Source organism: Branchiostoma lanceolatum, chromosome 1 (assembly GCF_035083965.1).
Source record: "Branchiostoma lanceolatum isolate klBraLanc5 chromosome 1, klBraLanc5.hap2, whole genome shotgun sequence".
Lineage (NCBI taxonomy): Eukaryota > Metazoa > Chordata > Leptocardii > Amphioxiformes > Branchiostomatidae > Branchiostoma > Branchiostoma lanceolatum.
In genome coordinates this window covers 29,882,772-29,900,652 of record NC_089722.1, presented here as the reverse complement: position 1 = coordinate 29,900,652, position 17,881 = coordinate 29,882,772, and the positions used below count along the sequence as shown (strand labels likewise).

At 40.5% G+C, this 17,881-nt stretch overlaps 2 protein-coding genes across 4 annotated transcripts in view; one reads left to right on the top strand and one right to left on the bottom strand.

Annotated features, from left to right (window-relative positions):
- Positions 1–57: 57 nt before the first annotated feature.
- On the bottom strand, positions 58–13,764 carry LOC136447843 (replication protein A 70 kDa DNA-binding subunit-like). 2 transcript variants are annotated; one of them, XM_066446953.1, is made up of 17 exons: positions 13,620–13,764; positions 13,418–13,465; positions 13,039–13,123; positions 12,230–12,338; positions 10,988–11,103; positions 10,256–10,324; positions 9,400–9,583; positions 8,869–8,971; positions 7,941–8,009; positions 7,413–7,605; positions 6,886–7,025; positions 4,887–5,035; positions 4,183–4,375; positions 3,596–3,709; positions 2,834–2,941; positions 1,417–1,503; positions 58–1,045 (listed from the first exon to the last, which is right to left on the bottom strand). In XM_066446953.1, exons 1-17 carry the CDS (start codon positions 13,650–13,652, stop codon positions 941–943), a joined length of 1,905 nt encoding a protein of 634 aa, XP_066303050.1. In that variant the 5' UTR covers positions 13,653–13,764; the 3' UTR covers positions 58–940. The 2 variants fall into 2 exon arrangements, with proteins under 2 accessions (XP_066303050.1, XP_066303059.1); XM_066446962.1 differs by lacking the exon at positions 10,256–10,324 and having other exon boundaries at positions 13,620–13,763.
- A 233-nt stretch (positions 13,765–13,997) lies between these two features.
- The window catches only part of LOC136447807 (tyrosine-protein kinase BAZ1B-like), a 29,314-nt gene continuing 25,430 nt past the window's right edge, over positions 13,998–17,881 (top strand). Inside the window, exons 1-5 of one of the 2 annotated variants that reach the window (XM_066446875.1) lie at positions 13,998–14,423; positions 15,932–16,048; positions 16,688–16,832; positions 17,133–17,189; positions 17,580–17,709. In XM_066446875.1, the coding sequence (XP_066302972.1) occupies positions 14,311–14,423; positions 15,932–16,048; positions 16,688–16,832; positions 17,133–17,189; positions 17,580–17,709 (562 nt within the window). In that variant the 5' untranslated portion in view covers positions 13,998–14,310. The remainder of the gene's footprint in view (positions 14,424–15,931; positions 16,049–16,687; positions 16,833–17,132; positions 17,190–17,579; positions 17,710–17,881) is intronic. The other variant, XM_066446882.1, reaches the window with a different exon arrangement.

The window sequence follows — 17,881 nt, the reverse complement described above, 5'->3', positions numbered from 1 at the left end:
GTAAACTGTCCTTTAAACTATTCAAGGTAAGAGAATAAAAACATGCCACAGAAAAAATACAATGCAAGAGATGTTTATTAAACTTATGGTTACATTATATAAGTTTGGGCAAAGTTAACTTGAACATGTTAAGGCCTTAACTAAAGATACATAGATGGTCTTTACTCTTTTTTTCTGTCTGTTGTATTCTGAATTAGGAAAGAAATCATGAAACCTAAACAATAACATAAAGTATGATCCGGGAGACAAAACAATAACTTTGATCAACAAGCTTATTTAGCATAAAAGCATACCTGGCCAAATGTTTTATTAGTCTCTTCTTAATAAATGCCATTGTGCTAGTTATGATAAGCACATAACAAGCAGATCTCTTGCAATAGATGCTATTTGTCTCTGTTCCAACCAATAAACTTAAAGTATATATGTAACCAATGATAAACGTTGGAAGATACTTGACAACACACTAGTCAATAGTTCTATGCCTCTGAAGTTTTGTCTTTCTGACAGGCCCATGTATACAAAGTATCAACATCAAACTCATTGTTCAATGTCACATACATGTTTATCTTCTTAACAAAGTCTCTTAAACATGTTCTTTATTGTACAAGTACAACGATATCTCAAGAGTCACAAGATAACAGCTACTCAAGCAACTGGATAGATTTTGTAAACTTGTAAAGTTGCTTGCATAACTGTAGTGTTACCTACTTGCGAATCTTATCACCTGGATGTCTAACCTTCATTCATACATCTTTTTGGGGCAAAAACTCATGACAAGTTGCTGTAGTGTACATGTGAATAGAACAAAAATTTAGGCCATTCTTTAACAACCTTTCTCTGGTCATACCGATTGTACCCCCCCTGACACACCCTCCCCCCTGGATTTACACTCAGTAGTTGACAGATGCCAGTACAACACATGTTCTGGTTGGTCATGACTCTACACGGCAGCCATCTGCCTGATGTCGTTGATGAGTTTCTTGCTGTATTCCTTGAAGTCCACCGGCTGAACGCCGACACACGAGCACCGGATACGAGACTCGTCCTGCAGAAAAACAAAAATATTTTCAGTGAAACGCACGAGGCGAGCAGTACAGTCGTCTGGCTCCCAGGAATCGGACCCAACGCACTTACCACTAGGCTAAAAGGTCTGGAACATTTAGACTAAAACACACAAGGCTAGTAGCACAGTCTCCTGGCTACTGAGAATCCCTCGCATTGAATAACAATTATACCCTTTATTATGATTTTTCCACCTTAATCTACTTGAGTCTTAAACTTGTTAGTGGTGATATGTAATTTATAGATCTCTTGATATTGGCACAGTGAGCTGGTACAACATTATAATATTACGCATTAAGCTTTAGGAGTATTGTACATAAGATTTAGTATATTGGAAAATGAAAAAATAATTACATTGTATGTGTCCATCTTGGCCCTCATGGTGAAAATGTATGATTTGAAGTTTGCCTCAGTGAAGACCTGATCGTAGGCTGAGTCGTCCTGAAAAACAAGAAACAGAAAAGTTCTCATAAACATGTTTAAGTATTGCATTCCTTTCATGGAAGCTGTCCACATGTCGTGCGAAATTTGAATCAAAAATTAACAAGAGTTCCACGACCTCATATCTCCATGAACAATTCTATTCATGCATATTTGATCATAAACACCTTTATCTAACTTACACATGTTGCAATATTGACAGTCCTATATTTTTCCAATTAGATGAATTATGTTGTTTTGCATTAATTATGCAAATTAGGAATTTATTTGCATAATTGGTATCTGTTGATGCTCCACTTTCCAGAAACGACATATGTTACATGTATTTGAGTCTGATAATGGAACATTCTGCAAATATAGATTTTCCTCATTAGCTATGCAAATTAAGTCACAATTAGCATAATTTGCACTTCATCATGTATATTTCTGTCTAAGCTACCTGCATACTAAGTATCATATTGACAGTCCTATAATTTTCCAATTAGATGAAATATGGTGTTTTGTATTAATTATGCAAATTAGGTATTTATTTGCATAATTGGTATCTGTCGATGATCCACTTTCCATAAACTACATACGTTACATGTATTTGAGTCTTATGATGGAAAACACTGCAAATATAGATTTTCCTCATTAGCTATGCAAATTAAGTCATAATTAACATAATTTGCACTTCATTGTGTACATCTCTGTCTAAGCTACCTGTATGCTAAATATCATGGAAGTCCGTCGTTCCTTTGTTCAGTTATTCTCCTTAGAAGATTTACATGATAACGCCCCTGCAGTTCCAGAGCAAGCTGCTAGGGCGCACTAACCCACACCACGTCTTCATTACACCACAAGCTATCTGCCACCAAAAAATTAATACCATAGCACGTCCAGGTCAAGAGATACAAAAATGGAATTTCTGCTGCAGTACCAAGGTCACATACCAGGGGGCCCAAAATGGACCTTGAATGTCGGCTTCACAACACCTGCCCACATACCAAATATCATCGTAATCCATCAAGAGGTTCTTGAGGATGCTGACTACAGTAGTCCGGAAACACAAACAGACAAACAGACACACAGACACACCCAAAACAAAATCTCCATTTTTCATGGAGATAACAAGCAAAAGAACAAGATTCAATGTATTCCCTGAGCATATGGGAAGTTGATGATCCAAATTGTTTCCATATTTACTACACCCCAAGGTAGTGAAGTAATGCTGTCATGTCTATTATTGTCAAAAGGGGTGAAGTCTGCCATCTCTGATTGCCTTGTTGTTACTGTTACTTGCAATTCTTTACAATGCTAACAAAGGGCGCCACCGTCAAAAAAAACTTACCTGATCTTTCAGGTTGCCCAGGTATTCTGTGTTCTGTCCCAGGATGGTTTCTGCGCTTTCTTGGAAGCATGTTGCCCACTGGTTACCACTGTAGTCTGCAACGTTAGCCTGCAGGAGAACAAATAATAGATAAAGTCAAGTTCTGAAACCAAATCTACTGTTATGTTGATTAAGGTAAGACATCCAGGTAATAAGAGATGCAAATTGATAATAACTCAGGCAACTGGATAAAATTTTGAAACAGTCAGACGTCCGCTGCCTTTCATCAGTGACTAAAGGGAAGAACTGAAGAACCAGTTGTTTGAGAAACTGGCAAATCAACTGTTGCCAACTTGGTTGTAAAAGTTGATGTCTGATGTCGCAATGCTTGTTTATATTCAGTTGATGATGATGGCTCGTTCCCCGTTGTCGAGGATTAGTATTCAGTTAACGACACATTTAAGACATCTTCTTGAGCTGAACAGTGTTTCTTTATTCCCGTGCCATGAGGGCTGACTGGTGTAGTGATACAACCTTAGATTCAAGTAGCCTAGGTCACAATCCATTTGCCTGATGGTACAGTAGTACAGGCAACGTAGGTGGCGGCTACCTATGCCTGATGAAAAAGTGGTGTGGATGCTTTTCTTGTCTATCTTGAATATGTAACAGATGCGTGTTGCTAGGGCTGCTGTTTAGTATTGCAAAACACAAGCATTGGGTCTGGGTAGGCAAGTATAGGCAAGACATGGTTGTAAAGAATACAAAACAAGCAGGAATACCTACATTAAGGATCATCCTGTACTTGAAGTTGGGGAACTCCTTGCTGCACTTCTCACAGCTGAAGAAGCCATTCTGTAGGTCCACCACCTTCTTGTTACACTCCTGTGTTGGACAAGCCTGGACAGAGAAAGAGCAGGAGAGAATGATAATAACATACTGGTAAGATCTATTCATCTTTACCATGAAAGACATCACACTAGGGCATTTATACACATTATATAATCTGTATAATTCTATACCAATGGTACAAAATACATTTTGTGGGTCATTGAAGTATAGCGGATGACAGTTAGACATCCGATTAATAAGATACACAATACCAAATTTACTCAAGCAACTGGATAGATTTTGCAAACAGTAGCGAAAATCAATCACTGACGAAAGATAGCGGATGCTATCTGAAACATGTGACCGGTTTACAAAATCTACCCCCAGCTGCTTGAGTAACTTTTGTATCGTGCATCGTTGAAGAAGTTGAAGCCAGTTCTCCAATTGAATCCACTAAATTACTCACTGGAGATCCTTCTCCATCTAAAATAAGACGTGCAAAGACTTCAATCTAGTATTCTACACTGTCTGGAGATGCTGACCTGGTACATGGAGTTCTCCTTCTTCATGAAGACGATGGTTCCCTTGGTGGTGAAGTAATCAGGCTTCTCCCCCATGCCCAGGCCCTCGTCCTTCACTTGCTGGAAGCTCTTCCAGTTGGTGGGCCGTCCTGCCCCTCCCCCTCCTCCGGTGGAAATGGACTGTGCCTCTGCGTTACAGCCCACCTTGTCATACCTTGGGTAGAAGAAGACAAGATACGGGTTTTCAGCTCTGCATTGAATAAACTTTCAGTGGCTAGATACCAACTTATTGCTGGCATTCTCTCTCCTTACCCCTTAATTGATATGTATGGATCTTTATGTATATGTCAGATACCAGTCAAACCTGCCCAAGAAGACCACTCTCGGGACAGAGAAAATTTAGGGGACCCAGGCGGTTGTCATGGTCAGTTAGTCAGCTTGAAGAGGTGGTTGGCTGTGCAGATTTGGCTGTCTTACTATAGTCCAAACAATAAATTAGGTTTCTACTGCATAATTTTTGCTGTTCCCCTTGAAATTATGACTTTATCTCTTTTAATCACAACATTTATTTGATGGCTTTACACAATACTTTCAAAGGCTTGTCAGAAAGTTGCAAAACGTATTGAAAAGGAGATGCTTCAGTAGCATGACAAACTTCTTGTACCTTGTCAAGAGGGAAAATTCTTGAGGGAAATTTCACTACTGTATGACATGAATTTGCTTACCATCCTCGGAGCTGGTAGGCCTCAGGAATGTCAGGATTGATCATGAGTGTACTAGAGAACGTGGAACCGACCGAGCGCCCGCCGAAGTCCGACAGACGGGCGCCCTTGACGGCGAGGACTGGACTCCCGGACCCATCAAACTTATCGGCCTACATGAAAAGGACAAAAGTTCCAAAAATCTGTTACTGAATGCTAACATTACCTAAACTACTGTTACATTTCAAGGCTCCAGACTAATTTTTTGCGTTTCGGCGCATGCGCGCCGGAACGCATTGTCCTGGCTTTTACCTTCAAGCAAGGGACCTTCAAGGAAGGAACCAGGGAAGCTTGGTTCAACACTGTGTCGCACACAATAAGACCTTATATGGCAATACGTTCTCAAATCCTTGTATAGCCGTTGCCTTATATGGCAAGAGAGCACGAAAATGCAGGCAGGCTAGATTTGCATGTGACACAGGACGGCGACCGCATGTAACTGCTACAACTGTTCGGAAATATCATTGCATTGTGGTTTCGGACTTTGATATCCTGAAAAATGACCATATTACATCTATTCCACAAGATTGCAGAAGAAAAAAAATGATTTCGTCAAGAAAACGACCAAAAATCGGCATAAATGATACCATATAGTGAGGTTATAGCATTACGTCCAGAGTGAATAGTTACGTACCGCAGCTTGGCCGATCTGGCAACGCGAAGCACTTCGGACCCAGAAGATCCGGGTTCGTCTCCGTGCGTGGATTTTTTTTTCTTTTTAGATATTGAATATCAAAAATATATATTGATATTATATTAATCTATCAATATCATATTTATGAATATCATTTTTTTTCATTAATAAATAAAGAAATATTTTATATTTGTTATTTTTAAATATTCATTTAATATATACAAGGCCTTTGTCTTATGAACAGGACTTCATAGATTCCAAACCCGGCATTCGAATTTTTCTGTTCATTGTAATGGAAAATACCGTGCAGCGGCTCCTATGCGCGGTAAGATGATTCTCGCAAAACACTCGCCACTAAACTTCTATCCCCGATGTAAACAGAGGCTCTTGATGTTGTTTGCAAAACAGCGATTCTTTGTTACAGTAGCAAATGCTCCATTGTTCAGTATCGACTTCATTCAGACAACACGGACGTGGAAAGTGGCGCCCCTCGGCACAAAACTATGGGAATTTTCATGAATTTTAGCAAAATTACCCAGGAAAATAAGGAAGAAATGTTGTAAATGCGGAAACCAGAATAATACGGATGAGGTAGCTGTTGATTTGTTTGACATTTGGTAGTCATTTTAGATAGAACCTTAGCTGTTATGAACTTCTATTTCACTTAATTACCATAGTTCTGATGATTCAATGGTGCTTTTTCAAATTTTATGTTTTATTGCGTGCCATGTACATAATTACATTGATAGCTTTTATAATGAGCCTATTATACATTTTACAAATAAGTACAAGTTGTAGGCCAAGACCAGCTTTTTCAAAAGCACTTAAGTTAAGTGACGTAACTTCAAAATTGCTTTCCCCAATCTGCCTTTCTCTATTAAAACAGTACTCATTTCCCAAAATGACAATTTTTCTTATAGACTGAACAGCCCTTGAGTGACTTCCTCTGGCAGATTTTACTTCAAGTAAAGGGAAAAGACAATTCACACTTATAAACGTAGCCGAAACGCCAGCTTTTTTTAAAAGCTCTTGTTTACTTGAGAGCACTGTGCTCCCAACCCCAACCTCAAAACTTGGGCGCACCAGCAAAAATCTAGACTATTACAAGTAACTAATTTTATTTGTATCCTGATTTCTTTGATTTTTGTATAGGCTCCCTTGGAAATCAGTTTCTCAGTTACTGAAAGTATTACCCTAAAGATTGGTGGATAAGAAAAAAAATGCACAAACCACTCGTTGCTTTTGTATGTCGGCACCATGGATACATAAATCCTTCATTAGATGGAGCTTTTGATAAACCAACCGAAATGTGTGTTTTCAGCGACGTACCTCTGCTCCCCACAGCGTAAAGTTGACCTGTTTCCCCGACATGTCCACAATCTGTAATTCACGCTTGTTCAGCTCCTTGCTTGTCGCTCGAGTCACGATTGTTGTCACCTCTCCGTAGCTCTTGCAGACACCAATCAAGTCTGTGGAAGGGGACAAAAAAATGTAAAAAAACAGTTCCATAAAAAGCCAACATCTCCAGCGATGCCGTCACTAGTAGGCACAATGACCAAGTCACTGCCCTTATCTGTCACTATAGGTGCACCACCTACATCGACCTTCTTTCACCAAACACATTGCTAGTGTATCCTTTTTACAAACATAGGTCGCCACTTTTGACTTAACCCAACACAGACTAGCACGGTAGTACCTGAAAGTTTCAACACTGTAAGGTTAGATAATTCAATTGAATACTGTAGTATCACTTACACTGAGTACCATTTTTATGCCAGGAGGTACCTTAACCATTTTCATAACTGAGTGCTACTTAAAACTTTGTAGTTTTGAAAGAGAAGTAAGTGAAGGTTTACCAATGACAGTGTTTGGTTCCATATCCTCCAGCTTTTCTATGGGGACAAAGTTGTACTGTATGGTGGGGATCTCTGCCTCATCTTCACACAGAACCACAGTGGTGTCGTTGTTGAAAGACATCTCGTAGTCATTCTGGATGGAGGTGAACTTCTTATTGGCTGTCTTTAGGCCCCCCTTGCTGAAGAAGTACACCTAAGGCAGAGATAAAGAATTAGGATAACAGGAGTTATGGAGGTGAATGAAAGGTACACATTCCTAACAATTTGTTTTTAATAATTTGTGTTCCATCAAACTTGCCATCTCATGTGCTTGTGTAATTTGATGATGACCGAGACGTCACATAATAACGTCAAAATTTCTTCTTTGCATTGCTCTCAGTCTCACTTGAAGACAAAGTGAGACTGAGTGCAGTATGAAGGAGAAACTCGGCGCTTTTCATGAATTCTTAAAAACAAGCAGAGTAGTCAAAGACAAAATACATCTGTTGTTGCTTCATTAACACACATTTTGGTTTCTTGAAATCCTACCTTGCCTATCTCGATGAGGTCATAGAACTTGTCACACTGGTCGTTGAAGGCTGTGGCTCGAATCTCACCCTGTAAACAAAATAAAATTTACATGAATCATTTGTGACAACACCAATGGTAGACATTTATACATATGTGTATACTTAATTCACACTCAATTAAACACTATCTGTCAAATGTATTGCTTGGTTGTGGCATATTCTAGAGAGCAAGCGAAGAAATGGCTTCATTGGTCAAATGTTGCAAACTCTGAAAAATTGTTAGGCTGTAGGCAATCTAAACATTGGCAGGTTAAACATGACATAGTTATTCAGTTTGTTGAACTGCGACAAACCAATAAAAGACATCTTTAAATTTTAACGGTTAAGGACAAGAGAACTTAAAAAGTTAAAGCTTCAGTTCCCCCACCAGATGGTGCTAATTGCAGCGCTAGAGCTGTGTACTGATACAGTACCGGGTACAATCAACTAGGTACAGGTCCAAAATACCTGACCCTAATGTATCGGTACTGGACCTGACTCAGGGGATGGCCACTTTGACAGATAAAATTACTATCATGAAATTACCGTGGCAGTGCTCTAGAGCCACTCTAAAGCACAAAAAACACATTTGCATGGCTGGAGTCAAATTTTCATCTGTGTTTTCATAAAGATAATACCTAGCACAATCAAATATTATGTTTTTACCAGTTCAAACATGCGTTTGTCATTATTGAAAATCTAGCATTTTCCGAACAAGTAGTTAAGGTACAGGTTCAGGTCCAGACCTGTACCTTGACCCGTGTACCTGTACCTGTACCTAAAATTTGTTTAGGTACACAGCTCTAGGCAGCGCCCATCTCCGTTTCAGTAGCACTTGGGCAACATACCTTTGTCCCAAATGCAACAAGAAAACTTAAATATCCTAGAATTCATAAGTTTGCACATACCGACTCATCTACCAGGTCCATGGAGAAGAGTTTTCCCTCCCCGCGGGCGTTGTTCCAGGTACGAATAGTGCCCTTGTTTGTCACACGGGCACGGATGGTCCACCTGGAAAATTACGTCACAAAGCCATCTTATCATAAAGACCAAAAGTTTATCCAACAATAAGTAGATACGAGTAATCTTATACTTCCTCTGCAAAATGACCAAGTAATTTGGACCGTACTAAGGAATTGGAGATCTGATCACACTACTGTAAATCTTGAAATATTTTGAGATTTTTCATGTTCAATAACGTTTTGAACAATACAGATTTTCTGTCAGTAATACACTCACAGAGCCAGAGACAGGATGGAATGGAAGAGAATGATACTGGATGCCACCATAGACCTTGACCCTCAGGCATGAAGATGGTATTTAAAGTAAAGGCAAAAAGTAACACACTTTAAATCAAACACCGCAAATAACTACTCCCTCCCCCCACCGTGAAATCAAGTCCCTTTAAGTTTAACTGAAATGAAGGGACAGTGTCTCACCTGTTCTGATAGGGGTTGAGGCCTGCTATAGGTGTGGGTTTGCCCCTCCCGGGGGTGCCAGGGGAAGCTGCGACGTTACTGCGACCATAGAAGGAAGCCCCTGACCCACCCTGGTTGGGGCGTGCCGCGCCTCCCTGGTTGCCAGGACGATTCATTCCACCATTAACTGTGTGAGCGGCTCCTCCTTGGGTAAAACCACAGAAAATTTTTATCAGAAACTTTTTTTTCTAATCCTTTGACTCATCTGAGCAACTTTCAAATTTGCTAAGTAGCAGCAAGGCTTGAATAGTTAATGATTCTTTCATGTGTAATACTGTAAAGAAGAAACGTTCGCCGTTTTATGTTCGTGGTTTTCGCCGTGAACTCTTTACCGCAAACCTAAAGCCACCAAGAAAAGCCATTCCATTGTATGACTGTAGCGCTACTATTGTTTCAAACGCGAACTGAAAACCATCATAAACACTCAATTTTTTCCCTACCGCGAAATTGAATCACACGAACATTTCTGCATTTACAGTGTGTAATTCAAGATACTGAGCCTGCATTGTCATACTTCTGTTTTTGTGGAAAAATATTTTTGCAAGCTTGCCACATTGCATATTGCAAACACACATCAGCAAATTGCCAGTGTATATCTAGAGTCTTGGTGGCAGAATGCAATTCCAATGCCAATAGGAAGAACTCAACATAAGCTCTATAACAAGCAGAGAAGAAAACACTGTTACAGCCAAGCAACAGAACTCCTTTAGTAGATAATAACAAAGCTTGAACAGTAAGCTGGTGTGGAACAATGCCAGTTAACAGCAGAAACATCAACATGAACAGAACAGAATGTGTTCTTGCTGAAGTCATCTACCTCTGTAGAAGGAGGGTTGTGGGACAGAGGTCAGGGGTCGACGGCCCTGCCCAAAAGAGCTGCCGAATGCTGTCATAGTGAGAGAGGACAAGTTTACTGGGTTTAACCTTCTCCCGGCTGCAAAACCCCATAACCGATAGAGACATGTTAGCCAAATGGCTAATTCAGTATGCTAAAGGTTAAACTTAAAGCTCCATGTTAGTAAAAACATGCAAGAACATGTGTAAAATGACTTGTGAAAAGTCCCAAAATTTGCTAGATGTCTTCACTAGCTTGTAAGACAGACTGTAGTAACCGCTAATACTAGTGAAAATTCATGTTTTGATAAAGCATTACTGCTATTATTATTCCTAAATGAACTTTTAAAGGAATAAGATCAGCAAAAAGAAATGAGGGATGAGTAAGGTAGAGACATTATAATATACACTTCATACAGTGTTCTTTCTAACAGGTTGCTTTGCACATGACTTACAAATCATTAAAGATAAGTATTTCTTGAGAGGGCATAGTGTTTCAGACATCAAGTATGTTCTATTCATCAATTCTCTACAAGAATATCATCTATACTCAACCAGTTTAGGGGACATTATCGAAAGAAATGTAAGCAAATCTTGACCACCTACTCTAAAGAGAAAGAACAAAACATGGCACCAAGAGGACAATCTGTTCAATTGGTTGATTGTGATTGTTGTTTCATTTGAGCCTCTAAAACTGTCCAGAGGCCTGACTTACCATTCTGGGCAGGAGCTGGTGCATTACCACCTGCTGCTAGGTTGACAGGCGTGGGATTTCCGATCTTGTTCGGAGGGTTACCGAGAACCTGAACCTCCAGCATGATCAGGACACGCCTGGAATTAAAGACAGAGCGCAACAATTTACAAACAGGTCTTTGAACCTTCCATGTCGACATTGTACTTATGTGTGTATGGTCACTGACTCTTCAATCATCTGCATGCACCAAGTGGGTGCAGGTAAAATAAACTTGATTGTAATTACAGTCCAATTATATCTTCAGCAAACAAAAAAATGCATTAATGAAATGAAGTGTGTTGACATACTTATGATAGTTTCATCCATCTGTTTTCTTAACTTTCATCTCTTCTTTCTTTTCCCTATAAACATTAAGTTTGTCTTAGGCCACACCAAGTTAATCTTATGGATGACATCCGCGCGCGCATTGATTTTCGCCTGTTGTCAAAAAAAAAAAAAAAAAAATCACCTCCTCCAAGGCTACACAGAACTCCGGAACTTGCCGACTTGGATTGCCGCAAAAGGCTAGCATTGTGCCGGCTTATCGGAAAACTGGGGGCGTATGTGGATTGGTATGCCATCGATGTTGGCTAGGGGGATTTTGCGTTTGCACAGTTGTACGAGAGGATCGCGGCGGCCAACAGCAATTTCAAACACGACCTATCCAGAGTGGCTCTCACACGTTTCTTTTGCAACAATGAGAGGCATGGGAGAGGAATTGAGGGATTGGCAGAGGGATTTGTGAGCGTAAACCATGGAATGCTTAATATGGAGTTCAATGCCATGTATGTTGAAACTGCCCTTATGGGTGTATATGAGTATTCTCATCACAGTCATATATCATCCACAGTCCTCGGAGCCAAATACCTTCTAATAGTCTGCTATGATGAACAAGACAACCTACATGTACCTCCTACAAACAAACTGTGTTCTGTGGTTCAATTCGCAATACCAGCTTTGTACTAGTACTAGTTGCCCTGTGGTTTAGCAGCATTTTTTTTTTTTTCTGGATTTTTCTTTTTTTCGCCCGCGCGCATTAGTTTTGGGGTCTCCAGAGGATGTCATCCATAAAATCAAGTTGGTGTGGCCTTATACTGACACCAATTTAGTTTTTTTTACATTTTTGTTTGTTTCATGGTAAATTTAATGAGGAGGCAGCCTTGTAGAGAAACTAGGTTTTTGTTACCGGCTCCTTACAGATTAACCTGCATCCTCCGTGCCTACCTGTTGTCCTGGATAGTGTTACAGATGTACTTCTCCAGTCGGATCACACAGTTATTCTGCAGCTGGCCGGAGTTCACCAGGTGGTTCTGCTGGGTGGCCAACATGGCAGCTGCAGTGGAAACAAACAGCATGTAATTTATAGTTTCCGATGATCGGGACAAGCTCATGCACACATCACCAATTGTTTCTATGACCCCGTTCACAATAGGATTCACGCAAGGCACAGGATTTATCCTGAATCCTGGTATGAACAGTCTAAATCTGGCTCAGAGGGGGGCTTAATCCCGATGTGCCAAATCTGAGCAGGAGGCAAATTTAGCAGATCAGGATTAATCCCACATCAGAGCTGGATTTGCACCATTCATACCAGGATTCGCAAATCAGGACCGATCTTGTGCCCTGGGTGAATCCCGATCCCTGAAGTTTGGTCAGAATCTGGATCTGAGGAGGGATTCATCCTGATCGCCGAATCCACCTCCTAACCCGATTCGGCAGATCGGGACTAATGCCCCCTCGGATTCATATTGTTCATACCAGGATTCAGGATCAATCCTGTGCCTTGGGTGAATCCTGATTTGTGAATCCTGGTATGGGAGGTGGAAGCCTTACATGGCAAAAGAATTAATAGTTTATCAATCAATCAATCAATCAATCAATTTATTGTTGAAGGGGCGGCTCAGATGTTCTGAAGATGAAATCAATCAATCAATCAATCAATCAATCAATCATCCACTGGCATAGAACAATGAATGGCAGCTTATCAAAGGTGACAAATTCAAATATATTTAACGTTCAACATGGAACCGTACAGGACTGAGTGTGTTTCCCATCTGACAGCAGCAGTCGGTATCTCTCGGACCCTTGTGCTCCTGCACTCTGTATCTTCTTGATACCCTGGGTGAAAAATATGTACACATTCAGCAACAAGCAAATTCCATATAGCTCCAAATTTGAATTTCAACAATTACTATCAATATAACTTAAACATATTGTATCTATCTACCACAGCCCAGTCCTTTTCTTCCACTAAATGCAAAATCTTGTCGGGACAAAATTCCAGAATTTCATTAATCTTCCTTGGGCAAGTCTGGGCAAGGCGTAACAGAATAGACCATTTTCTAGGGCAGCACAAAATAGAATATAATGACAAACTGGTTCTACAATTGTAACTATTCTCTTTAAACTTACCAGAACTTGCAGGACTGGTGATTTGGGAGATCCCCCATTCGCAATTTCCTACAAAGAAAAACATCAACGCAAAATATTTATCATCGAAAATAAGAAGAGACATATTTTTTCTGACAATTTCAGATTGGACGTTTCAAACGCAGAAAATCCTCTTATTTTACGGCTAACAGCGGTCCTAGCATTGCCTATCCTTTCAGAATACCTGTATGGATCCTTCATGTAGGTTAAACGACATGGTTGGTGGTCGAAAACCAAGACAGTATCGCAAGAAATGAAAAATATGACGAAGACCCTTCTGAGATCACAAAAAGTTGCGCGCCAAAAAGGTTTATTTCGCGCCGAAGGTCCCGGATGTGAGAGTATAGTCCAATTTTCATGGGCGGTCACTTTCTTTTATAAGTTACAAAATATCAATCTAATATCAAGAGTTATCGATAAAAAATTTCTCAATGTATAATTTGAATGAATATTAATAGGAATTTAAAAGAGATTCCCATATTGACTACACTGTTGCATGTTTGATGTCAACAATGTGCTTTGCCCCCTATACCATTTCTCCGCTTTGGTACAGTCCGTTGATCTTTGACCCTAATGTTTCGCGGTGGGAAGATCGTGTGCGAAGTTACGTGGTGAAGAAGTGAAGATTTTTCGAGTTCTACCGCACCAATCTCACCGAGACTTGGCAGACGATTTGCCCAACATCCCAAGTTAGGGATATTTGCTACGACTTGTCGTGTTTGTCGTCGTCAGAGCTGCAGCATGTGACATTTGCTGACCAATCGCCGGTCGCTGAAACTTCTCACTCCCGCCATTTTCAAATAGGGTCGTGAAAAGGAGGTTAGTAGTATACAAGCATTTGTGAATCCAGGAATTCTACGTCTTCAGCCTCCAGGATGCCTCTTCTTGGAAACCGACAGTTCTCCTTGGTCAAGCCTCTCAAGGATTTGGGTCCAGACGAGATGGTTTTCGTGATAGACCACACGAAAGAGGCCTTCAGATCGAAGGAGTATCCTTTGTGCTTTGCGTGAGACGAGAGCTTTCAAGATGGCGCTGGCCGGTCCAGGTTTTGTAGCCTGCATTTTCATCCACATAAACACCTTTATTTCTAAACAACCAAAACAACTACCTCTGAAATTTTGCAATGATCATAATGTCTGAAAACAGCTCTTTCTACCCAAATGCAGTGTGCGGCTCTGATGTTTGGTTTTCGGCAGATAAAAGGGGGTTGTTTCCAGAAGTTTTGTTTCCGGATAGGTGAATACTCGATGCGGCGCGCGTTCCAATGACATCTGCGTGACGTGTAGGACGGTAGAAGAACCCAGATTTACGCCGTACGCAGCTCGATTTCACACAAAAATCTTCCATCCGACGTATCTTAAAGCATGCCCTGTTAGAAATATTAGAAAACCATGGTGTGATGTCCCTCCAGGTATGCGCTAATGAGGGGTGGGAGGGCGGTATTGGTGGGGGGCGAGTCCGAGAGCCCTGCCCGACCCGCCCGGTAATGTGGGTACGTAGCGTAGCGCTCCCATAATGGCGGGCGGCCAACTAGCCGGAACCCGCGCTGCTGCCCTCAGCACAATGGACCCGGGCGGGAACAAAACAGGGCCGCGCTCTGGCCGCCATGGCAGAGGCTGCACGTGAACTTGATCAAGGAAACAGTTGTAGTTCACTGTTATTGTATGTTGTTGTATGCTAGTGTACTGAAAATTATGCCTAATTACAACCAATCACATATTTTCTTGGCATGTATTTTAGAAACAAAAATGTGGATTTTAAACTTACATAATGGTAATGTTTCTGGCTGTAATGTGATTCTATACATAATCAAATGTGGGTCAAAGGTCAATGAACTTGAAGTTGGGTGCATATTTTTCATTCACAAAGTAAAAGATGCCGTAGTCAGTGATTGAGTGATTTATAGGGTCAGAACAATTGGTTGCTGTATTAGAATGCCATCATACTTTCTATTGTTCAGCATTTGAAGTAATTTGTCCATCTCAGATCTATTGACATTTATAATTATATATACAATGATAGGATTGCAAAAATGCTGAACAATAGTCATCAAGATTATGCTTTCCTTTGTATGTTGTTATTGTGGTACGAGTAGTCATATCTGAACATAAGTATTGCTGCAATAGCTTAGCCTTAGGATCAGATTCAGAGTCTAGGATTACCAGTAATTTGGCTTGGGCCATCCCATTTTAGATATGGAAGGGGTGATGTGACTATAATATATAAAACTGTAAATATGAGATTCTAAACAATGGAAAAGTTATGTAAACTCAAAATCACTATGAGAGTTAATTAATGTGTTTGTGGAAGTCTGGTGGGATTATCATTATGATGATCATGATAGGATCATTAAAACAAGGAAGTCTTAACGTACCTACCATTGGAATGGAAAAGTCCTTATAACTCTTCAAGTTTTACAATAAGCTCCCAATATGTAAATGAGATGTTTATGTAGAGTTAGTGTGGAAGATGGTGTTCCTTAACCAGTGTTTACAGAGAGTACCTGCGGCGGTTACAGCAGTACAACCAGTCTGTGTGGACGTGTCAGTGTACAGGGAACTCCAACCTGACGCACCAGGAGGCAACCCAGTCAGAACACGAGGCTTACCAAAGGTAGGTTACTTCCACTGTTACAGGGATCTCCAGGGTTGAAGTCCATTGACTCGATTACCTGGGGAAAATAAAAGTGCTGATTGGGCAAGTGCATGTCTGGGCCAATGCGATTTTTCCATGGGTGGATGTTGGCCCTAGAAACTTGTAAAGCTAGCTGGCCCTGGCCTTCCAAAAATTTTGGTTAATGATATACAAGCGTCATGAGCCATCCTTGCACTCTGAGAGGTATCTTTTTTTTACTGAAGACTGCAGGTAAGAATGCATAGAAATGATAGGTCATTTAAATTTCGAGCCAGTGAAAAGGTTGGTCGGGCCAGTAGATCTTTCATGTACTTGCCCTATAGGGCAAGTGAATCTTTTAAAATTTACTTATCTCTGATCTCCCTAAAAGCTTAAGAAAGAACAGATAATTTTGCTAAATGCGTAATACAGATAAGTACAGAATACAATATACAGTATATGTACCTACATGTGTATATCATCGTTATAACAGCCCAATTTAATACTTAGTATGCAATGCATACCTATTTTTTTCAAGACTGAATATTCTTATTATGGGGCAGTTTGCATGCCAACTTTATGTTGCTTGCTGCATGTGTCAGCCAGAAAGAGCTTGAATTTGTTCTGGATTTCTTGTAGCTTGCAGAAGGAATTCCCTGATTGCTTCAAGCAGCCAGTACTGGAGTTGGTGCACCACTCCACTCAGCCGCTAGAGGCCCTCGCTGATGCGGCGCACAATAGGTTGCTCACTGAACTTGCCATTGGGGAGAGAGTTGAGCTGAAGGTAAGTTTTCTTTTTTCTTAAGCTTGCTATGCTGATCTTTAGGGTATTGCTTTGAGGTTCATGTAAGGGATATCTCTTCATCTTATTCACAATCACTCACTATCCGGTTTATCATCTGTTGTTTTCTGTTAATTGTCCTGGAAAGATTAGAAATTTGTTCATGTCTAACTAGACTGTTGCTCCTTATCATTGTCTCAAAGCACAGGTAGAAATATAACACTGTTAATTTTGGCGACGCCTCAGGGACAGAGCCATGTAGTACCTTATCACCTTTCTGTTCTCTTTTCCGACGGTCCTCAGGTAAAAGTGGGAGGACTTGCCGTTAAGGCCCAAATAGTTGAGGTGCACAAAGGACAGGTGTGTGCCGACAGGTGTTCAGCAAATTCATTGATCCACAACTTCATTCTTCCTACTGTTTTTATTTTTCATTGTTTGTATTCTATTTGTAATGGGGATTTGAGTTCCTCTCCTCACATCAAAGTTTTCATTTCTAAAGAATCTTGACAGAAACAGTAAGAAGTATTCATCGATGACATTTAACAGCTCAGTTTTAGTTTGTGTCATCTTGATTTCAGAAGGTGAAAAGTCCTAGTTCTTGGCAGGAAACATTTTCTGATCACAGTCATCATATATATATCATTAGTGAACAACGTCTAGCAGTTTTTACAAGACTTAAACTTTCATACACCTTTAACTTAGTGGCTGCCTGTGTTAAATGTAAGTCTCTCTTTCTTCCTGCTGTTTCAGATGAAGATTGGAGGGAAGGGTGTGCAGGGGAAGGTGGTAAAAGTGACTGCTCCAACCCCCGAGGAGGCCTCCAGTAACTGCAGCTCTCCGTCCAGCGACAAGGAAAACGCCACGGGGAAAGGAACATCAGGTGGGAAAGAATAGACCAATAAGAAGAAAGCTTTCCAAGTATGACTGTAAATAGATAGTTGTCCTTACATTTAGCATATCTGGTTTCAGGGTAAGGTGTACCCACAAGCTTTGATTTGATGTGTCTAACTCTGCCTGGCCTTTAAAAAAAAAGTTATATTTTCCAGATCTGT